The sequence below is a fragment of the Corythoichthys intestinalis genome, chromosome 4 (assembly GCF_030265065.1).
Source record: "Corythoichthys intestinalis isolate RoL2023-P3 chromosome 4, ASM3026506v1, whole genome shotgun sequence".
In the NCBI taxonomy this organism is placed as follows: Eukaryota; Metazoa; Chordata; class Actinopteri; order Syngnathiformes; family Syngnathidae; genus Corythoichthys; species Corythoichthys intestinalis.
This window is the reverse complement of record NC_080398.1, coordinates 13,607,846-13,631,617: the sequence shown is the minus strand read 5'-3', so window position 1 is coordinate 13,631,617 and position 23,772 is coordinate 13,607,846. Positions and strand designations below refer to the sequence as shown.

Below are 23,772 nucleotides of genomic sequence, written 5' to 3'. Positions count from 1 at the left end.
ATCAGATAGAAAGGGTTTTCGTCGTGGATTCTACAGAAATAGTCATCCATTTTGTCTTTATTGTTACTTACAACATGCCTAAAACAACTTCAAGGTAATTGAAAAAAAAGTAACACTTAGCCAATTCATTGTCCGATTAATTGATTATGGAAATATTTGTTAGTTCCAGCCCTACATTTGACCGCGGGTGTTCTTACTTTTTCTGATTTTATTTTCTGTTTAAGTATGTCCTGTTTCGGTCTGACAGGTTGGAAAAAAAAAAAATATATATTTTTTTACCCCTCTCTCCAGCCAATGCTGAGCCCGTCTATTCTGGACCACTTTATCAACAACGATCGCAAACTGCCCCCAGAATACAACCTGCCTTACACATATGTGGAAATGCAGGTAAGAGGCCACCTGTTCGAAAAACATTATGTGTTCCCTGGAGACAAAAGGGTCATTCTGAATGAACAGAACTTCCTCGCTTTAACTTCTGTACAGTCCCTTCAGATTGCTGCCTTCCTGTTTACTGTGTGCCATGTGGTCATTGTGGTTCAAGACTGGTTCACTGACTTAAACCTCTACAGGTGGGTGCTTGTTTATCCGGGCCTTCTCTTTGTCTAAAAGAAAATGAACTGCATTGTGACACAGGCAGACAATAAGCTAAAACGTACACAGTCCTCCCTCATGAATATTGGGCATTTCTTCTTGTTCCATGAGAATATTTGTCTTCTGCTCTTTTATAACCTCAGTAATGTTTTTCTTAAAATTAGTCTAAAGGAAGAAACGTGGACAAATCCAGGCTTATCGAGAACAAAGTACAAGGAACCCAACAGACTTATCAGTTATTTACCTGGTCAGCTTTGCTATTATCCACTAAGGATGCCCAGGCTGTTAGATTGTGTTGAGTAGGTCAGAAGATTATGCCTTTTGCATTAGCGTATTAACAACAACTTCTGTGAGCTTGGCCATGCATTTGACTAGGATTGAGAACCTCTTGGTACCTCATGATACGATACGATTTGCGATACAAAGCTCACGATAACGATGATCTGACGGTATAGCGATACAACGATTTTCGATACATTGGTCAGGAAATCCTTCAAGGATATTCTACAAAAAACTAATAAACAGAAAAAACAAGCTTCTGCTCTGAATTGGAATGAGTTTATCACTAGTAGACGTCCAATCCATTTGAACTGGGAGGGTGGCAGTGAATGCCATCCCTCTCACTTCAAACGGATTGAACGTCTATGGCCGTCAGTGGCAGCCAATGCCAGGCAATGAGTAATTTTGGGCCATTTAAGGTCATTAACCTGTTGATTTTCAGTTACTTCCTCTTGATTTAGGGGTATTTTATGGGTCACTTGCCGTTTATTTTGCGTTACAGAACAGGAAATGACCTGGGATCACCCAAATGAATAGGCAGTGACTCAAACTCAACAGGAAATGACCTGTTAATGCCGTTAAAATGAAAAGCAAGTGACCTGTAAACGCCCCAAAAATCAGACCGAATGACTGTGAATGCTCTGGTTTTAAATGAACAAACGTTCCCAGTCTAAATGGATTGGGCGTCGAGCACCGTCAATGGGAGCCTTTTTAAAAAATACAGTGGTACCTCGACATACGATCGCTTCGACACCCGATCTTTTCGACATCCGACGTAAAATTTGACTCGCCATTTGTTTCTACATCCGACGACATGCTCCAAATACGACGACATGACAGTACCGCAAACGAACGCATGGCGGATTTTCATGTGTGAGAAATCAACACACACTTTCAAAACGTTGGTACAGTTGGTCAAACAAGGAAAAAAGTGATGCTTACCTTTGAAATGAAAATGCAAATTATATAAAAATATGAGCGCTGGGGTGCGCATCCATGAGCTGGCTCAACAATACAGCTCCACGGTCCTCTTCCGACCACCGTTCGCCAGTCTTTCTAAGTTAAGGTGACAATATTAATGTGGTAACGACGCCAAGGAAATCGCCAGCTTTGTCACGTTTTTATCATTTATTTAAGAACTTATTCAACACAAAACGTCCATTTCCCTCGGCAGTTGACTGTGCTCTTGAGAAAACGAAAGTATTATCTCTACCGCACTGACCTATCTCACTGTGACGTCAGCCCCGCGGTGCGTTCAGGTACAGCAAAAAGTGTCCGCCACATTAGAATCCGATTCGTTACATTATTTACAGGAATGATTATTAATTATTATTATTATTATTATATTATTCCGATTTGTATTCATAACTTATTTGTTTTGCTATGTTTAATTGCCATTTTTAATAGTACCAGCAGTATTTATTAAGGATTTACTGTAGGTTTTTGGGCTGTGGAACGAATTAATGGACTTATAATGTATTCCTATGGGGAAATCCTGCTTGACATACGACCATTTCGACTTACAAACGAGGTCCTGGAACGAATTAACTTCGTATGTAGAGGTACCACTGTATATATATATATATTTTATTTTAATTGACACCTTTTTAAAAAGATATCTTGATTCTTGACAGGAGCATATCTATAACGTTTTGGGATACAAAGTATCACGATATATCACCATTTCGATATTTTGTCACACCCCTACATTTGACACCTATGCCATCAGTAGCAACTTGCTGTACCGTATTCTACCTCTTAATAATAAAAATCTCCAATATCCCAATACCATCAATAGTAAATTGGTCATTTTTTGGTTGATAGGTTTCTTCAAACGGCCGAGATGCTGAAACCTTCCACTCCGTCTGCAAGCCACGATAGCACAGGCTCTTCTGGCAGTGACGACGGTGCAGAGTACTATCCGCATATTGGTGGGACTCGTACATCAACCAGTTTTCTTTACTTTTAATGATTAAAAAAAAAAAATCATTGCCCCTCTCCTTTGTCCAGTGTTCCTACAGAATAAGAGCAGACGTGAAGACTTCTGCCCCAGGAATCTGAAGGACATGCATATGGTAGTGGACAAATTAATGGCCCACTCTCACCTTAAATACAAAGGTATGCATGTCTTAAAGTACTTAGACGTAGAGCTGTAATTTGGTGTGTGATTAAAAAAACAAAAACAATTTTCCATTTCCCGTCCGCCAAATCGAGAAAGGCGTATTAAAATAAAATTTAAAAAAAAAAACGGTGCAGGGCAACTTTTGAGAAAACAGTCTTCTAGTGATTGCAAACACGATTCATATGGAAATGCAACCACTTGTGTTGGTATGCGGCCCAAATGGAGGGGAACACACAACAGTAGTACTATTCATGTAATATTATGTGTCAGTTCAAGTCAAGCTACATTTATGGGGTTTTGCACATTTTAATAATGTGTATTGTTTTATGATTTTACTGTCGGAAAAAATATTTCTGACAGTGTATTTGTGGGGCCTTTATATGATAGCAATATTTGTTATAACAGTATATTTGTGATGCCTGCAGAAAATAGAACATTGAATCAGTATCAAATGTAAAACTGAAATAAGAGTCTGACAAAGTTAATTTTTGTCTTTTCTTCCTGGTATTTATTGATGCACAGGATTCAAACAAGAGTAATCATAGCAAATCAAAACTATCAAGTCAAAACGATGAAATACTATAGAAAACACACATAAATGTACCTCTAATACACCCTCTATCCTCTATACTGGACTTGTTGAAAGGTTATCAAGAATTTTTTGTTTTCCTGGGACTACTTGGTATACAATGAGGAGCAATTATTTGGACTCCTTGTGATTTTGCAAGTTCACCCACTTTGAAAAGAGGTGGAGGTCTGAAATTTCAATCATAGATGCATTTCCACTCATAGAGACAATCTAAAAAAAAATCCAGAAATCACATTGTATGATTTTTAAAAATTATTTGCTATATATTTTTATCTACTGGGGTTCAGTTCATGTATTTGTGCACCTGAGAATCAGCAATAATTATGACACTCAAAGAGTCGTCATTCTACCTTAAAAAAAGTCCACCTTTACCCCACCCGTTTGAGCTCATCATTGTCACCTGTGCACCCCACAGTCAGTTATAATCCACCCGCTACCATGGGCAATACCAGAGAGATTTCGAAAGGCACCAGATAAAAAAAATTGATTAGCTCCACAAAGGTGGAAAAGGCTACGGGACAACTGGAAAGCAGCTTGGTGAGAATAAATCAACAGTTGCAGCAATTGTTAGAAAATGGAAAAGGCTAAACATGACTGATAATCTACCTTGGAATGGGGCTCCATGTAAAATCTCTCCTCGTGGGGCATCACTCATGATGGGAAAAGTGAGGGCTCAGCCTAGAACTACATGGTAGGAGCTGGTCAATGACCTGCAGAGAGCTGGATGCACAGTTTCAAAGGCTGCTGAAGCCAGTACATGTAAAGGCCTGTCTGAAGTTTGCAAGGGACCATCTGAATGATGCAGAGGGGTCATGGGAGAAAATCATGTGGTCAGATGAGACCAAAGTAGAACTTTTTGGTGCTAACTTTACTGTCGTTTGTGAAGGGAAAAAAAGGCAGAGTACAATCCCAAGAACACCATCCCCATTGTGAAGTATGTAGGTGGAAACCCCATGCTTTTCGGCAAAGGGGACAGGACGACTCTATAAATCAGAGGATGAATGGTGCAATGTATCGTCAGATTTTGGGCCATGACCTCCCTCCCACAGTCAGGGACTTGAAGATAAGTCGTGGCTGGGTCTTCCAACATGACAATGATCCGAATCACACAGCCAAGCTGACCAAGGAGTGGCTGCGTAAAATCCATTTCAAGGTTCTGGAGTGGACTCCAGACATCAATCCAAGAATCCAGAAAATCTTTGGATAGAGCTGAAATTTGGTGTTTCTCAACGACAGCCCCGAAACCTGACTGATCTAGAGAAGATTTGTGTGGAGGAATGGGCCAAAATCTCTGTTTTCATATGGGAAAACCTGGTGAAGAACTACAGAAAGCGTCTGACCTCTGTAATTGCAAACAATGGCTGCTGCACTAACTATTAGCAATGATTTTCTCAAGGGTACAAATACTTATGAACCCCAATAAATTACGAATAAATTATTGAAAAAAAAAATCATACAATAAGAGTTCCGGATTTTTTTTAAGATTATCATGAGAAGTCAATGGGGTTTTGGTGCTCTCTAATATTACCAAGGGTGTCCCATTTTGGGACACCCTGGAGATCCGCCCCGAAGCCGAGCCTACCCTACCGCCTACCGCAAGCCGCATCCAATTTCTACCCCTTGGCCCACCCCTTGGCCTTTCAAACGAAGCAATAAGGGGTAGGGCTTGAAACATCAGCCCTACGAATTGGGACACCTCTTTACACTCACGTACGTCATAAGTCCGTTGGGAAAGTTGTTACGTAACCAAAAGCAACAACAAAAAGTGCACTGAAAAACAAAACAAACATTACAAATGAAGAAACACAATGAACAATGAACTAACATTACAATTAGTGGTGTCGATTTTTTATTTATTATACCCCTAATTAGTGCAATTTTATCGTGATTAATCTTTTTTTAACTATTACTTTTCTGACTGAAGAAAACGCATTGAGAGTAGATAATACTGGTCATCAGCTGTTAGAATATTGTTTGGATGTATCAAGCTTGTTTCATTTAATCTAAGCAAAGCAAACAAAACAAACACTGGTAACTAACGGAAGGGTCCACAACACATGCACATAGATGTGGAGCACTAATTCAGTTTAATTTAATTTGGTTTCAAATTCAATGTAATATTTACACCATTGTATGAAACCTGAATGATGGCTTGTTTCTGAACCAAGAGTGGTATTTACTAATCTTGCATATTTTTTTCCCAGCAATTTCATGTGTGGTGCTCTTCATTTCACCACTGTGTCTTGGTGTGCTTAGTTGTATTATTTCTAAATATCTATGCACATAAATGTATATCCACAGCAAATTGTTAATTGATCTTTTTGAAATTGTTTTTTTTTTTAACATGTAGAGGGTATTCAAACAAATACATCCGAATGAATTAGAATTATTAAAATACTGTTATTAAAATATTCTCAGAAGTTTAGCAGTTTAGTGTCAAGTAAGAAATAAGTGTCTGAGTAAGTCAGGCTACTTTAGCTGAGGCAGGGGTTGGGCAAAAAAGGCTCAAGTCAGGCTACTTTAGCTGATGAGGGGGTTGGGCGAAACCTTGCTGAGTGAGGCTGCTTTCTCTTTCGCCCAACCCCCTCCTCAGCTAAAGTAGCCTGACTAGTAGACACTTTTGTTACTTGATAAATTTCTAGGTAGATTTGTGTATGTCTTAGTCAATCCAAAAAAAAAAGGTTCCTTCAATCAAAGTATATATTTTCATTCGAAGAGCACCACACATGAAATATATATTATATATACGGTATATATATATATACGGTATATATATATATATATATTTTATTTATTTATTTATTTATTTTTTATGCAATTGCTATGTTATGACAAAATAAACACCTGATCATTTTACCACCTTAGGAAAGGATCGGCATACATATTGTTCCTTTGTTTTTTGGTGAGACTTATTAATTAGGACTCAAAATAAATAATTGAGGAGGGCGTAGGGACCAGCCCTGAGCAGTTGCTTTTGAACACACTGAAACAATGACTGAATGTTGAATTATCAGTCCTACTTATGAAGATGGTATGTCCTGTATCAGAATTTAAACAAATACATATAAAAACAAATTTCCCATTTATTTTCAATGGCAAGTAATCAAAGTCCCTGTGATTTTTTTACCATTTATCATGACAGCCCAATGAGATTGTATACCACTAACTCTCATATAGGTGAATTAAAAAAAAAAAAAAGTAAAAAATCTGACCTACGTTTTTTGGGGGAGGAATGAAAAAATCAATTCAGTCAGTTAACTTAAACATCTTTGATGTGGAATGTTTTCTATTGTATATTTGTAATAACGTGTAGAACATGAAAAGTAACATGAGTTTTTTTGCTGAGTAACAAATTACTCTTACAATGAGGTAACTGAGTTACTTCTCCCAAAAAGTAATTTAGTCAGTAACTTGTAACTAATTACTTTTTTAAGTAAGATCGACAACACCGTGCAGTATATATTCCCTTCATAATAATTAGGACTATTAGGACATTCAGTCATTGTTTCAGTGTGTCAAAGAAACTGTTCAGGGCCGCTCCCTTCCACCTTCTCATGACACAAATTCTGTTTCTGTTTTTCTCAAAGGTTTTCTACACGTTTTCTCGTACTAACTTCAGACAAAATGGCCACAATTCATGCTCCATTAGATCCAGTCATTCTAAACTATATACACGATCTCGCTTTAAACTCAAATTGCAGTTCTAAAACGTTTTTTTTTGCAAAAACAGTGTACACATTTGGGCCATTTTTTTCTGTTTTTCTGTGTGGAGTGCAACCGTGGTGTGTTCCCCTCCGTTTGGGCCGCATTCTAACACAATGTATGTCTAGTGGTTCCATTTACATATGAATGGTTGCTGTCTGTCGGACAACGACTTGCTAATTCAAAAGCACTTGGGTCATTTGGGCCATCTCTGGGCTTTTTAGGAAGAGAGGCCAAATCGGCCATTGCTTGGGAATATTAGGAATATTTGTCTTGAGGAAGGGCCGAGTCGGCCTCTGCTGGGTTTTCTAGTTAAAGGAAATTGAATCGTGGGTAACTTTTTAATATCGGCAGATTATTATTATTATAATTGTACTTAAGATTGACATCATATCTGATATGATGATTCGATATGACACATTGTCATGAACCCCCATGCGACGAAAACAAAAAATATCTTTTTTTAAAACCATGAGTATGTCCTCCTCTTTTGACACTATTCTTCCTTTTTGAAGGTAATCTTACTGTTCGTACAAGATGAAGAAAATAGCAAAATGTACACTAGAATGACTCCTTTTATAGTAGAGGTTTTGAAAGATTTGCCCATATCATGTCCAAACAAACCCAATTTTCAGTTCATCAATTTCTACTGTGCATATTTAGTTTTTCCTTACATTCCTTCATCCCCAAAACATGTAAGTTAGGTTAAGTTAAAACTTAAACTTAAAAAAATATTGATAAATTGCGCAACCTTCAAACTCGTCCGATGATGTTTTTAGGTTCACTGTCCATGCTAGACTGCAATATCTTTCCTGGTCTGGGCCAGAACTATATGACCACTGAAGTCAACATGTTCCTGCTCCCTATGCAGGAAAATGACAGCGAGGAGAATCTGGCAAAAACAGGTTGGACAGAATTAAAGTGTCTGTCAGCTTTCTGTATGTTTAACACACAAATGTGCTTTTTTCCCCTAGGGTCTACTCTGACCTATCCCCTTTTCTCCTTGCTCCCTGGATACAAGGGACATCCCTCCTTCTCCATTATGGTCTCAAAGCTGCGCAGCCAAATACTTGCCATGCCCCGTTGTCAGCTGTCGCACACCATCCTGACTGAGAAGAACTGGTGTGTAAACACTCATTGTGGGAAGTTTGTGTCCTACAGTATAAATTAGGGGTGGGAACCTCTGGGTAGCTCACAATATGATACGATTTGAGATACAAAGCTTACGAGAACACCGATCTCACGATATGGAGATCAGAGTTGGGTAAAGTAGCCAAAAATTTTACTTAATTAAGAGTAGCGTTACTTCAAAATAATATTACTTAAGTAAAAGTCGTCGTCCAAAAACATGTACTCAAGTACAAGTAAAAAAGTATTTGGTGAAAAGAATACTCACGTAATGAGTAACATTGTGAGTAACTGCTTATATTTTTGTTGGATTTTTATTTATTTATTTATTTATTTAAATTAAATTAAACAATGGCACTTTTTTTCTGAGCACAATTATCTATATGGACCATTGTTATAATGATATGGTGCAATAACCTATTACATAACCACATCAAGCCAAAGAAATACTAAAATAAAAAACACTGAATTCCGACAAGACAAAAAAATAACATAAAGTAAGCATTATGTCCAAAGAGCATGAGTGCCCTCTGGTGGAGAAAATAGTTCTGAGTTTGAATAGTGAAGAGTTCCTTCATAATTACTATTTTTAATTTAAAAGGATCATATCTTCGGTTTTCTGTGGTCAATCGGTGCCAAATAAAAACTGGGAGAGAGGTTGAAATCCGCGCTTTCGAGTCATGTTGAGGACAGCCCTCTATATCAAATACTTCATCTTTTAAGGTACTTTAAAGACCACATGATTGAACAGGCTGGCGTCATAGGCGGAGTTTGACTTTTGGGGCAGGGGGCACAACATGTTGATCACCCCGAAACGCAGTGTAAGCAATAAAGTTAACTTACAAGAATATTTATAATAATAAGTTGACAATGAGCATTTTTTCCTCATCATTCTTGATGGGAATTCTAAATCAGGCTGCTTAGGCAATACTTTTTGCCAAGATCGTCATCCATTGAATACGGTAAGCCCGCTGGTGTCGTGCCAATGTAGCTACCCCAGTCAAAAATTGTATCCCCTGGGCGGAGCCATATGGAAGTAAGATTTGTGTCTTTATTATTCAATGCCCCCCAAAAAATCAATCAAAATGTATATTTTCAACCAAAAAAACGTAGCTTCAATCAAAAAAATGTGTTGGAATGCAAAAATAAATTTGAAACTCAAAAAACTAAAAAAAAAAAAAAAAATGCATGTGAAAGCTATTTTTCTTTATTGATTTGTGTGTGTGTGTGTGTGTGTGTGTGTGTGTGTGTGTGTGTGTGCGTGTGTGTGTGTGTGTGTGTGTGTGTTGTTTTTTTTTTTTGATTGAAGCAACTTTTTTGATTGAAGTAATGTTGATTTATTTTTGGGCCACATTTTGGCTAAGACATTTTTGTCTTTATTATGCAATCAAAAAATAAGTTGCTCCAAAAAAATATTGATTTTCAAAAAGAAAACCACTTCAATCAAAAAAAAGATTAATATCAGTCATAGAAAAAGTGTTTGAATGTGAAAAATTATTTTGGATTGAAAAATTTGCATTTGAACACTTAATTTTTCATTGAAAAAGTTTTCTTTGATTGAAGCAATCCTCTTCGTTTTTGGGCCATATTATGAGTAGGACATTTGTATCTAAATAATTCAATCCCCCCAAAAAGTTGCTTCAATCTCAAAAAATATTTTCAATCAAAGATAATAATCTTTTTAAAATCTTGTTTTTCTTTTTTTTTTCTTTTTTTTTTTTTTTTTTTTTTTTGAAAATTATATGTAAAGCAAATGAACGTCTAAGGTGCTCGAAAAATAATTTTGACCCATTTTAAAAATATATTTTTTTGTTCATTTCATCTATTTTTGTTGCAGTTTTATTGCTTTACAACTTTTATATACCTATAGACCCTACTCACATGACGTCACAACCAAGCCTCCGCGCCATATTGTCCGTCAACTCGTCGTGTTTACGCATTACCGCTACATAAATTCCTCCTATTATGGCGTGTTTTTCTGCTCGTTAATATTAATAATCAAAATGGTGAAGGCATCGTATGCATTATGTAAGCAGTGTATTTCATTTATATTATATTTAATGTTCCTGTTAATTTAGATATGTTTATAATACAGTATATGTTTATAGGTTATATATATATTACTGACATTCAATTCAATTCAATTTTATTTGTATAGCCCTCAATCACAACAGAAGTCTCAAAGGGCTTAACAGAGGCAATATGAAATTAGAAATGAAGCAACAAAGATGAATAGATGCAACAAAGATGAATAGATGCAATTCAAGTCCTGGGTATCCCCTATCCTTAAGACCCTCCATGCCGGCAAGGAAAAACTCCAAAAACTCCAGAGTCAATTGGGAGAAAAATGAGAAACCTTGGGGAGTACCACAGTCAGGAGAGATCCACTTCCAGGACGGATAGACAGGAACCCCAGAACGGCTAATGGGAATTAGCAAGCGAAATTATAGTCCGTAAAAATACAGTGGAGTAAAGGAGCAAGAAGAAGTCCCTCTAGTCAGATGAGACGGGGGGAGCAGCGAGGACGTCTATCCAGCCAGGGGTCCGGACAGTCAGGAGGCTGCAGCTGAAAAGTAGCCCCTCACCAGAGGGGAGGGGGGAAAGGGGACACCGGGTGACTAGTGATGAAGAGACCAGACAACTAGATATTAACATTGGAAAATAGAAATAAAGTAAGACAAGTGGTAGGTAGAGTAAGAAAAGGAGATAGAACTCGGCGGCTGTACTGCCCCCAGCATTATAGCTTCTATGTGACATGTTATATGGTTGTCTTGTATTCACAGAAACCACAATACAACGAAATAAATTTCATACTCCTTTCATCATCATTAAAGGAAACAAATAAATCCTGAACGTCCCCTGTTGATTCTCTGATAGGAGTCACAACTCCATAGCGTCGCCGGCTTTATACCACACACCCACAGAGGGATCCCCAGTCAAATTAACCCTCTTTTTCAGTTATTATTATTTATTATTATTATTAATATTATACACTCACTGGCCGCTTTATTAGGTACACCATGCGAGTAATGGGTTGGACCCCCTTTTGTCTTCAGAACTGCCTCAATTCTTCGTGGCATAGATTCAACAAGGTGCTGGAAGCATTCCTAAGAGAGTTTGGTCCATATTGACATGATGGCATCACACAGTTGGTGCAGATTTGTCGGCTGCACATCCATGATGCGAATCTCCCGTTCCACCACATCCCAACGATGCTCTATTGGATTGAGATCTGGTGACTGTGGAGGCCGTTTGAGTACAGTGAACTCATTATCATGTTCAAGAAACCAGTCTGAGATGATTCCAGCTTTATGACATGGCGCATTATCCTGCTGAAAGTAGCCATCAGAAGTTGGGTACATTGTGGTCATAAAGGGATGGACATGGTCAGCAACAATACTCAGGTAGGCTGTGGCGTTCCAACGATGCTCAATTGGTACCAAGAAAATATTCCCCACACCATTACAAAACCACCACCAGCCTGAACCGTTGATACAAGGCAGGATGGATCCATGCTTTCATGTTGTTGACGCCAAATTCTGACCCTACCATCCGAATGTTGCAGCAGAAATCGAGACTCATCAGACCAGGCAACGTTTTTCCAATCTTCTATTGTCCAATTTCGATGATCTTGTGCAAATTGTTGCCTCAGTTTCCTGTTCTTAGCTGAAAGGAGTGGCACACGGCGTGGTCTTCTGCTGCTGTAGCCCATCTGCCTCAAAGTTCGACGTACTGTGCGTTCAGAGATGCCTACCTTGGTTGTAACCGGTGGTTATTTGAGTCACTGTTGCCTTTCTATCAGCTGGAACCAGTCTGGCCATTCTCCTCTGACCTCTGGCATCAACAAGGCATTTCCGCCCACAGAACTGCCGCTCACTGGGTATTTTTTCTTTGTCGGACCATTCTCTGTAAACCCTAGAGATGGTTGTGCGTAAAAAAAATCCCAGTAGATCAGCAGTTTCTGAACTAGCCCTTCTGGCACCAACAACCATGCCAGGTTCAAAGTCACTCAAATCACTTTTCTTCCCCATACTGATGCTCGGTTTGTACTGCAGGAGACTGTCTTAAACCATGTCTACATGCCTAAATGCACTGAGTTGCAGCCATGTGATTGGCTGATTAGAAATTAAGTATTAACAAGCAGTTGGACAGGTGTACCTAATAAAGTGGCTGGTGAGTGTATGTTACATAACATAAGCAAATTAAGTAGTGGTGCTGTGAGATCCAAATTTAATATTTTGTATGACTTCCATGGGCTTCGGCAAGGATTCATACAATTTATTGATTAAGTCATCAGGAACGTCAAAGAGAGGATTCTTGCATGCCTCCCAGAGTTCATCAACATTCTTGGGTTTCATCTTCCATGCTTCCTCTTACATCTTACCCCAGACATGATCAATTATGTTCATGTCTGGTGACTGGGCTGGCCAGTCCTGGAGGATCTAGATCTTCTTTGCCTTGAGGAACTTTGAGGTAGAGATTGATGTATGCGATGGAGCACCATCCTGCTGCAGAATTTGTCCCTTTTTATGGTTAGGAATGTAAGAGACAGCTAAGATTTGTTGATATTTCAGACTATTTATGTTGCCTTCCACCCTGCAGATCTCTCGCACACCGCATACTGGATGTAACCCCAGACCATGATTTTGCCACCACCAAACTTCTCTTCATCAAACTTCAAACTTTAATCTCAGATCCATCCGGTGTCCAGTAAGTCTCCTGCAGTATTTGCGGCGACTGTGGTGTAATTCAATGCAAGATTCATCTGAAAAATCCACCTTTTGCCACTTTTCCTGCGTTTATCCTTTTGACAGGCTGTGGGCCTTGGCAAATGCCACACGGTTTGTTAATTGTCTGCACCCTGAGAGATAAATAGTCTGAAATATCAACAAATCCTCATAATTTTGTTTGTTCTTTTTAAACCAAAAATGAATGGCATTCCAACATTTTTAAAACAAGAATTGGTCTATTTGTTAAACAATCTTTTTGGAAAACTCACCTATTTGCGTTTTTTTGGTGGAATATGGTATCAAAATACTGTCTAATGTAGAAGTAGTAATTTTTGTCAAAGAAGTATTATTGAAGTGACGTAATCCGATCTTCATAATGAGTTTGACCTAAAAGCAAAAAAAAAAAAAAAAAAAAAAAAAAAAGGGGGGGGGGGGTCATTTATTTATTTTTTGCTATTTGTGACAGGGAATGTCATAACCAGAATGTCATAATAGATCTATCCCGTTTTTTGTGTTTTCCTTTCTAGCAACACTAGGTAACTTTACATTTGTAATATGTCGACTGACAACTAGTTGAATGACATCTCTTTTATATCTTGACAGGGTCTGTATCTCTTTCACTGGCATTAATTAACTTTAAGGAAGGTGGCAGGAGCCCTGCTACACACAAAAAAATACAAATGTGCTGACTGTTTTACGGCATGTGTCACTTCCCCCTTTCCTCATTCGTTATAAAGACGGAAGTCGATGCGAACACATTTGTATTATGGCTTGGTCAGACTTTGCTTAACTCTGCATACTCACTTGAATGTAAAGTAATTTGTATTATGGCTTGGTCAGACTTTGCTTAACTCATCTGTCTGCCATAAACTCATTTAAAGTCACAGCAGAAGGATGACTAAACGCCACACGATTGGACATCTCTCATAATTTTTTACGGAAATGTGTGTAGCTGGTGGCCATCTTGGGTAAGGCGATCAGCATTTGGAAACTAGATCACGAAAAGTACATATTCCACCGTATTTACTCTTTATTTCTTAGTACTCGCCGATACCAAAGACATCATTGAAATGCCGTATCAATACCGTGCAACACTAACTCCAAGGCTGCATTGACAGTGCACGACACCCAATCCATTTAGACTGGGAGCGTTCGTTCATTCGAAATCAGAGCATTCACATTCATTGTCCGATTGTCAGGGCATTTACAGGTAACTTGTGGTTCATTTTGGGGCATTTACAGGTCATTTCCTGTTGAGTTTGAGTCACTGCCTATTGATTTGGGTGATTCCCAGGTCACTTCCTGTTCTGTAACGTCCTGTTCTGTAGCTCAAAATTGACAGGAAGTGACCCATAAAATACCCCAAAATCAACAGGAGGTAACTGAAAATCAATAGGTAAATGACCTTAAATGGCTGAAAATTAACCTCATTGGCTGGCTTTCCTGCTACTGACGGCCATAGACGTTCAATCCGTTTGAAGTAAGAGGGATGGCAGCGAATTAACAAATGTTCATTCGCTGCCACCCTCCCAATTCAGATTGGACGTCTACTTGTGATAAACTCATTCCAATTCACAGCAGAAGCTTGTTTTCTGTTTATTAGTTGTTTGTAGAATATCCTAGAATGATTTCCTGACCAACGTAACGATAATAGTTGTATCGCCATATCGTCAGATCATCGTTATCGTGAGCTTTGTATCATATCGTATCGTGAGGTACCAAGAGGTTCCCACTCCTAAATTCCAATTTACCAAATCATGTGTTATTAGTAGATTCCCATGTCCAACTCTAATTATTATCGGATAGACAGATCAATCAGATACAATCAGAGATGAATTTTCCACCATGTTTTTTCTCCCCCTCCCATTTCTGCAGGTTTCACTATGCCGCTCGAATTTGGGATGGTGTGAAAAAATCCTCCGCCCTCTCCGAATACAGCCGCTTGCTCGGCTAGAATCATACAAAAGCGTGGATGCATTTCCAGAACGTCCCTTAAATGGGCTCCATAGGTATGAAAACTTTGCAGGCCGTGAGGAAAAAAGGGATGGGTGCCCTGTCTGGCAAAGGATGATGGGAGCGTGGACTGTTTGGAGTGCCATGTCAGATTACCTCCTGCACTCTACCTACTTTCGCTGGAAAATCGGTGTACTTCAACAGTGAGAACTTTACACTGCACCGCACGAGATGGGAAAGAGAAAAAAGCTGTTGTTCAGACATGATGAAATGACCGTTATTGATCTGTGGAATGGCGGGACTGTTCCAGAGACGGAGCAAAACTAAAGTGATAGCAAAAGAAAAGTGTGTAATGTACTTTTTTTTTTTTTTTTAATTTAATATATAATTCAACTCGGCAACTCTAATTTATAAAGTAAACACAACTGCAACAAAGTGCACAGCATAAGAGCAAACACACAATAACAAAAAGAATATTAAATGAACACTTATTTCTTATTAAAATATACAAAAAGTGCTCTCTTCACATTGACAAATAGGAAATAGTGCTTTTTTCCCTGTTTCACTTTCTGCAGTATAAAACCTCAAAAAAACAGTTACTGTGAAATGATAAAGCCATTAAAGAAACCACGGTGGCTCTGAAACTACCGTAATTTTTGGACTATAACTCTCTACTTTTTACCCTCATTTTTAATCCTGTGGCTTCTAGTCCAGGGCTTATTTGTTGATTTTTTGGGGGGTTAGTAGGTAACACTTTATTTGACAGCGGCGTCATAAAGCTGCCATAACATGACACTATCATGGGCATTAATGAATGAATGAGTGTCACCTGTAAAATTATGTCACTAACTCCAATTATGTCCAGCTCAGATCTTCTATTCAAAAGTGGGATAATTTGCCGGATGACACAAAATGACATCCGTCATAAGCATTCATTAATTCTCATGGCAGTGTCATGTCATAATTATGACGGAATTAAGGTACCTCAGTCGAATAAAGTGTTACCAAATACCATAACCAGCAATTAATGAAACAACTGGAACAGTAACTGAAGAAATAATTAGCACAGAACATGAATTTTGATTGTTCTGTAGTGCCGCAATGCATGCTAGGAGGCATGTTGGACGACAACAGTGTTGGCAGCAGGTGGAGCAGCGATGGCCAAATGAAGCTTCTTGAAGCAATGAAGCAGCATCGTAAGACTCATAAGCCCAAATGAACCACCATGAAGCTTTGAACCGATTGGCTGCAAAGCTTCATGGTGCTTCATTTGGTATTATGGCAGTCCTACGATGCTGCTGTCTAAAGTATTACTGGTTAATATCCCATAATACTGTGAGGACAGCTGCGGGTTATAGTCCAGTGCGGCTTTACTAAGAACAAATGCAATTTTTGTGTCAAATTTGATGGGTGCGGCTTATAGTCCAAAAATTACGGTAAATGCTGTATTTCTTTGTCTTTGTATTGTTCAGTGTGCCAGCTCCAAAAATATACCCACAAAAATTTGAATCGAACCAAACAATTGCCTTTTGCAAGGTTAACCTTCAATTTGGAGACGCGTCCTCTGCCACAGACTTTTTCTGTACAAGGTGTTGAACTGAACAGATCTCATTACAAACCATATTGCTAAAATCTTTATGGGATTGATTGAAACAGTTCATGCTTCAGTATTGAACTCATTAGATTTCCGAACAGTAAGCACATTTCTGTTAAGGAGAAGCTAAGCTATGCCTTGAAGGTTTTTTTTCTTGTTTTTAAATACTTTTCAAATGTGATTTAATCTTAAATGTAGTAAAATCTCTTTTAATTCATTTTTTTGTGTTCAGTGTATTCAAATCTAACAGAATTACAAATACATACTGTACATATTAGTTATAAGACATATTTCTTGCCCTTTTTCCCCCAAAGAATAATAATGATTTAAAAAAATACTTCCCCCAATGTCACAAGCATGTACATTAAAAATCAATATTCCAAGCCTTTAACATACAACTGCCATTTTACAACATTTTCATTCCTTATCTTTGTTTAAGGACGATCAAGGTATTCCAGAATAGGGCTGGCCGATATGGCCTTAAACATGTATCACGATAAATGACGATAAATTCGCCCAAGCGGACTGTTATATAATTTGCAAATCTGAATGAATGCATGAAATACAGATTAACTATTTCTTATTGATTTATTTACCAGCATTCAATTTGATATACTGTATTTAACAATTGTACATGCAGTCTAAACATTAAGTTTATAAAAATGTAAGCAATAAGAATTCAAGTATGAACATTTATAACAGCGTGTATGACTTGAACAATGTACATTGTCAAAATCAATATGCCTGTGCAAACATATCAGTAGCCACGTTTACATGGAGCCAAATATTCCAATTACAATTGGAATATTTGTTCAAACCGAATAAATGTGTTCCATATAAACACCTCATTCGGAATGAACAGGCCCAAACCGAATGGAATTTCATTCCGTTTCACATGGGTGGAATATTCCTTTTCCCAAACCGATTAGAAGTAAAATTATATCATGTAAACAGGGAAGCGGAATGGTGTCTGGTTGCGTTCTTTCTGCGCATGCTCCGTACTGACGTGGTGACGTCACTTGGTGACGTAAGTAACGTCACTTGCAACATGGCTTCCAAGCACACGCACAGCGCACCCACACAACTTTTTAAATGAACGGCGTGTCATTCTGAAGTTTTGTTTCCACTCGAAAAGTTAAAACAGCAGCTGATCTGACAATCGATCTCCATGTTTTGCAACGTGACGCTTTGTTTTGATTAATCTGCGCATGTCAGACGGCAGTTGTCAAACGTCCTTTCGGAATAAAGGCAGTCACATGTAAACGCTGGATCGGAATAGATGAAGTGACATGTAAACAGCTGATGTGAAATTTCCATTCGGAATGATTTGAATCGGTATGAATAAAAGTCAGCATGTAAACGTGGCTACTGTAACACAAATGACTTGCAGCTTGAACAGTACACTTCAAAAAGACAACTTATTGTTAATGGCTGCTGTGACATAATTATTAAATACAAGTGTTTACTTTATGGTTTAAGGGTTTTTTTCCCCCCCCAGTGCATTTTTTAATAAATGCACGCACAACAAAAATAGCTGGGGCCATTTCTCGGTCATTATAAGTTTCGCCGTTGGATTGTACTTTATGCTGAATGCTTTACCATCACAAAAGCTATCAGAGGAATCACACACAGACAGATACAAAATAATGCCACATAGTAATTGCTAGATGCAGTCCGTGCCCAATCCACTCATTAAGTTCAGCCGTTTCGACAAGGTTAGAGCCGCTATCCGACTCCATAACGTTCATTTGTAGCGTTAGCCGCTAGCTAGCGTTAGCCTGGCTACCAGTAGAAAGCACTGAAAGCACCATCTCCGGAAATCGTGAGAACAAAGGAGGACAGCGGGTGAAAGCCCGTCTGGATGCCACCAAGAGTCTACTAAATGTCGGTTGAAAGTTTGGTGAACCTCCCTTAAGCCACACTCCATTACGTTTTGCTTGTAGCGTTAGCTGCTAGCGTTAGCTTACCGGGCTTTTGTTTGATTGGCTTCCTGATGATCACGTGACTCCCTACGTAAGCACAGTCACTGCTTTCTTAAAGGGGAATGAACATAGACGAACAACACAGAATCAAAGCGGGATGAAAAGACTATATTTTCTTGTTTTATTAATTTACCGAATTTAACGACATGGTCAAAATTACGTCGGTCATCGTTAAGAATTTCGGTGACGGTAAATTTTCGGTTTACCGCCCTGCTCTATTCCAGAAAGACCCCCCACACCTGATGAAATTTTTGTTCAGTGCCGCTGTTCAAATCAGATTGTTTTAAATTTGAGATGGAATAACACGTCTTTGATTCAGTGTGATATTGTCAGTGGGGCTGCCTCCTTCCATTTAAGAGGGCGAGCTAACAATGTTGAGAAGGCAATCATTTTAATTTACATTTTAAATGTCACCTCTTTGGGCGATTTATTATTATTATTTTTTTAATTGACTTGAATAGAACTCACATGTAAATAATCTAAATTATTTTGGACTTGAATTTAACTCACATGTTAAAAATCTAAATGATTTTGGCCACTATGATCTAAAACATACCAGTGACAGGCATTCACATGTCAAATATAGGGTTTTCACCAAGTTAGAGAAAAAAAAAATCTCATGACAATCTGCAGGTGGTTGTGTGCCAATGCATACCAAAGCAGTGCCATTCGCTTTTAGTTCTGGTGGAAAATGACCCAAGCCCCCCCCCCCCCCCCCCCCCCCATCAGATGATGGGAGGGAGTGGTCTTAAGATGAAAAACTATTCTCTTTCTGAAAGCGGATATAAAGCCAAAACATCTACTGAAAAGTCAAATCACTCAAAATGCATCACCTGTTGTTGAAGCTGCTCTTCCTTAGGATTTTACTCCTTCCTAAAGGCAAGTTTTTCTTTCATATTGTTAATAAATTTGACTCAAAACAGAAATTAATGCAATTGTGCGACTTTCTGTGTGTATCCTAGCCTGCACACTGAAATGTTACCAGTGTGTAGCAGGACGCTCAGCTGGCTGCAACAGTACAGCAAACAAATGCTCTGCACTGGCGACTCACTGTACTACAAAAAGATTCACTATATATGCAGGTATTGTTTGGTACTGTTACCTGAGCACGTGTAATGTGCAATAGTGGTGGTCCATTGAGCAGAAAGTCATTAACAAGCTAAAGTCTAATATTTGTTCCACGAAATTGTAATATCCCAATGTATCTTCGCTTGATTTAATTGAGTTTGAAACCTTCGTGCGATCTGACATAGGCGAGTTTAATGTTATGGACGTCAGTTGGAAAAGCTGCAGCTCTGTGCACTCCTGTACACAAGCCTCAGTTAATCATGGAGTGGCCAGAACCATACTCTCCAGCCAGTGTTGCACCACCGACCTCTGCAACAATCTTGCCGCACTAGGTAAACGCATTTATATTGCTTGTTGTAGCTTCTTCAGCTCAGTGAAATACAGCATTAACCTAATGCATGTGGACATTTCAAACATGCTGCCTAGATTGAAGTCAGGCGAGCGAACCATAATATGGTCCATGAATCACATTACAACTACCTTTCTATCTTCTAGACCACAGCGAGACCAGCCCCAACGGTAGAAAATGCTACACCTGCAATGAACCGCAGTGCACCGCCCCTGCCACCTTGGAATGTAAAGGCAATGAGAACCACTGCATCACAACGAAAGGTAGGAGTCCTGAAAGCTGCCCTTCTGTTAGAAAAATGTACACACTAAAATATGTTTTAACCCGTCATATGCAGTTACAGGACCTTTTACATCCCGCTCATTTAATCACAACATAACACAAACCAAATAGTATTTATATTTGTCCTTTATTTGTGCAATTTAACAAAAGACAGAACATAAATATATTTTTAAAATAGCAAATAAGCCATGAATACCTTGTAAACGGAACTTATTCTGTGCCTTGTACATTGACAGTAAAAATCCATAGAATCCTTTAAATCCAATGAATACATGCAGGTTATATGAGTACATTTACCAAATTTTTAAAAAATGCTTGAAAATATTTTTTAAATGGAAAATAAGTCAGGAGTATTATCATTAATAATAAACCTAAGAATCCTGTTACCGATTCGGAATCCTTTGATAATATATTTTAAAGTGAAAGACGAGATCAAAATCAACCCGGCAGAAAAAAATTGTTTCTCAGTTTGAATAGAAATTTAATTTCATGTTTCTGATGTGTAATAGTGGGGACATATGTAAAAAAACCAATATTTCCAGGAAGTAGGCAAAATAGTTGTAAGACATTGTCAAACGCCAGTACCCTTATAGCCAATCAAATGCGAGCATTTCAGATATCCCGCCTATTCGATACGTTTTACCAACTCGATGTACTTTAATATGTGTGTCTATTGGAGAAACGAGCTTTCATGGCTTCGTCTGGTCACATGTAGAATGGAGAAAGACAGAGTAATTTTGCAAAGGGAGAGAATTTGTAAAGAGTGTGTGCCTGTTTTCTTTGCTATGTTTTTCCTGTTTTGAGTGTACCGGCATTTTTATTTACTGATGTCACTTTTGTCACAATGGCCGTGCTTGTAAGTGGTGTCATTTTTTGTTGTTGTTTAAACATTTTTTCCTAGTCATCATACTACAATGAAATACATGATATCAAGGGTGTAACGGTATTTGTATTGAACCGTTTCGGTACGTCGTGCTCGGTTTGGAACGGAGGCGTACCGAACGAGTTTCTGACGTAATGTGACCCTTACTTTACGAGGCTGTTAGTCGATCGGGTTACAGTTTCTTTGTGTAGATTATATTTACTCCCTCTTCTCTACTATAATGAGGACCAACACGGTGGGACAGTATAACCCAGAAATGACAACGGCGTGACAACGTGGCTGCCGCGAGAACGCAGTGAAACGCGGCCGTTAAAGTCAGTCAGCCAATGCACACCAGTCGCAGTGCGGCCGCGTGTTAGACGCGTCCCAGAAGCGGCTCAACACGACGCACGCGAAAAAAACGGCAGAGTTTATTATTTGACGCGAGCCGCGGCCCTCCTGTGTCAATACTACTAGCTAGGATCGGGCAGACTGGAAGTCACTCGTGTAAAAATACGGTGGATCCAGTCGATTTTCAAACTAATATGCAATCGTAATCTACTTTTTGAGTCCATCAGATCTCTTGAGTGGTAGATCGGGGCACAGTTGACTATTCTTTGTTGATTTACTGCTGTCTTCTCTGCAATAATAATAACCAACACGGCCCCGTGTTCAATAAAAAGCCCTCCTACCACAACAAAACATCACATTTGTAAAACCTAAACACATAATAAAATAAATAACAGCCCATTTAAATAAAATAAATTGAAATGAGCTAAAACACCTGTAATTAAATGATAAGAATAATACACAGATCCTGCTTACACAATTAAATTTATTAATTTCTGTGTGGCGCTTTAACTTGAGAATATTCACCAATAAAGCTTTTGAAAACCGTTCATAAGAAAAAAAAAATCATTTTGGCATTTCATTTGTAAAATACATGTTAAAATCTTTGTCCTTGTGGTTGCTTTTCTCTTTAGCACAGGACTTCTTTTTTCATCTTTCTTTCAGAAAGAAAGCTGACCAATACGCGGGGTCTGAAAGGCAAATTGTTGTTGGATTATTATCTTTAAATACCCGCTACTTTTTGAGCAGAATTCTAGCTTTGTATAGGCTAATGTTCCTATTGTTGAAAGCACAAAGGTGTGTAATAGACAACTAGCACATTTATATTTTGCATTTTGTTTTTACGTACTGTACCGAAAACGAACCGAACGGTGACCTCAAAACCTAGGTACGTACCGAACCGATATTTTTTTGTACCATTACACCCCTACATGATATGCATATATTTTTGGAGCAATCATATTTTACATGAAAGTAATTTATACGAGCTTTTTCTTTGACTGATTTTGAGGCATTTTGTTGACCAATCACTTAAAAAAGAAATCTAAACTTGTTTTTGCTCAAGCCAACATGCCCCACTCCCTCCAATTTTGACGACAATGCGAGTCATGAAGTCAAGTCGGACAGACAGATTCTTGTGAATGAATGTGTAATAAAACAACACATAAACGTGACGTTTTTTGTTTTTTTTTCTTTTTTGGGATCAGTGGCTGACCATGGCCAAATAACAACCATGAAGGGCTGCGCCTCAGCGGAAATTTGCATGAAGAATGAAGAAATTGAAAGATTCATTGGAACTGAAATCAGCTGTTGTGAGGGTGACTACTGCAACAGCGGAAGCAGGCCAAAAGTTGGACTACTCCTTGTAACACCACTGCTATGTTTGCTTATGTCACCTTAAAACACAGGCATGTTCCAAATAGAATAACAATTGAATGACAGTTATCGTCTGGACCGAGGTGATCTTCATGTAGAACATTTTTTTGTTTCACTTCCTCTGTTTTTTTTTTCCCATATTCAAATGCAAATGAACAGTGATAGAAAGTGTAAGTGTTGTTCCGATCCAAAAACTCTGTGTAGCATGTATCACCGAGTGTCAAGACTCACGGTAATTTAACAAGGGCCGTGATTCAGAAGTCGCAGACAACAAGGAGTGGTTGAGATTTTCTTTTTCAAATATTTACCCTTTTAAATGTTTTTTTTTTTTTTTTTTTTTTTTTTTTTTTGGATCAATTATTTATCATCTAAAATACTGGGGGAAATGCGGCAGTAACAAAAAAAATACAATTAAGCGATAGTTATGAGGTAGATATCCGTGACCTATTTACAGACACTATTTTTTTCATTGTGACGTAATTTGTTCAAAAGTTTCAAATATGCAAGTGAATAATTTTTAAAGTCGTTTTTTTTTTTAGACTAAATATTCGACATCAATTAATAATTCTAAGCTGATGAAATTTGTGTTGTTTTTTTTTTAAGTTTGAGATTGATTAACATGTCTTTGATTCAGTGTTATATTGTTGGTTGGGCTGCATCCTTCCATTTAAAAAGGCGAGCTAACAATGTTGAGATGGCAATAATTTAAAAATGCATTTTTAATTGGACCTCTTTGGGACATTTTTTTTTTAATTGACTTGAAAATAACTTCCATGTAAATAATATATTCAAATCCAAAATAATTTATAACTCACA

The 23,772-nt window shown here is 38.2% G+C and overlaps 2 protein-coding genes across 8 annotated transcripts in view; both read left to right on the top strand.

The window, feature by feature from the left end:
• Positions 1–19,345, top strand: part of smg9 (SMG9 nonsense mediated mRNA decay factor) — a 42,798-nt gene extending 23,453 nt beyond the window's left edge. For 5 of the 6 annotated variants that reach the window (XM_057833711.1, XM_057833710.1, XM_057833709.1 and 2 more), the window contains exons 8-14: positions 292–387; positions 484–569; positions 2,695–2,801; positions 2,881–2,988; positions 8,063–8,188; positions 8,258–8,405; positions 15,017–19,345. In XM_057833711.1, coding sequence (XP_057689694.1) covers positions 292–387; positions 484–569; positions 2,695–2,801; positions 2,881–2,988; positions 8,063–8,188; positions 8,258–8,405; positions 15,017–15,095 — 750 coding nt within the window. In that variant the 3' untranslated portion in view covers positions 15,096–19,345. The remainder of the gene's footprint in view (positions 1–291; positions 388–483; positions 570–2,694; positions 2,802–2,880; positions 2,989–8,062; positions 8,189–8,257; positions 8,406–15,016) is intronic. The other variant, XM_057833708.1, reaches the window with a different exon arrangement.
• On the top strand, positions 15,297–23,505 carry LOC130914501 (urokinase plasminogen activator surface receptor-like). Of its 2 annotated transcripts, none has more exons than XM_057833748.1 (4): positions 15,297–15,439; positions 19,924–20,070; positions 20,234–20,350; positions 22,788–23,505. In XM_057833748.1, the coding sequence occupies exons 2-4, from the start codon at positions 19,938–19,940 to the stop codon at positions 22,979–22,981; spliced, it is 444 nt and encodes a 147-aa protein (XP_057689731.1). In that variant the 5' UTR covers positions 15,297–15,439; positions 19,924–19,937; the 3' UTR covers positions 22,982–23,505. The 2 variants fall into 2 exon arrangements, with proteins under 2 accessions (XP_057689731.1, XP_057689730.1); XM_057833747.1 differs by lacking the exon at positions 15,297–15,439 and adding an exon at positions 19,460–19,752.
• Positions 23,506–23,772: the final 267 nt, after the last annotated feature.

Excerpts from the sequence above, each read along its gene's own strand:
- LOC130914501 (XM_057833748.1), top strand. The coding sequence starts at position 19,938 with ATGGACGTCAGTTGGAAAAGCTGCAGCTCTGTGCACTCCTGTACACAA. Across the intron at positions 20,071-20,233 it reads CAACAATCTTGCCGCACTAG|ACCACAGCGAGACCAGCCCC; the intron begins GTAAACGCATTT and ends TCTATCTTCTAG. Across the intron at positions 20,351-22,787 it reads CCACTGCATCACAACGAAAG|TGGCTGACCATGGCCAAATA; the intron begins GTAGGAGTCCTG and ends TTTTGGGATCAG.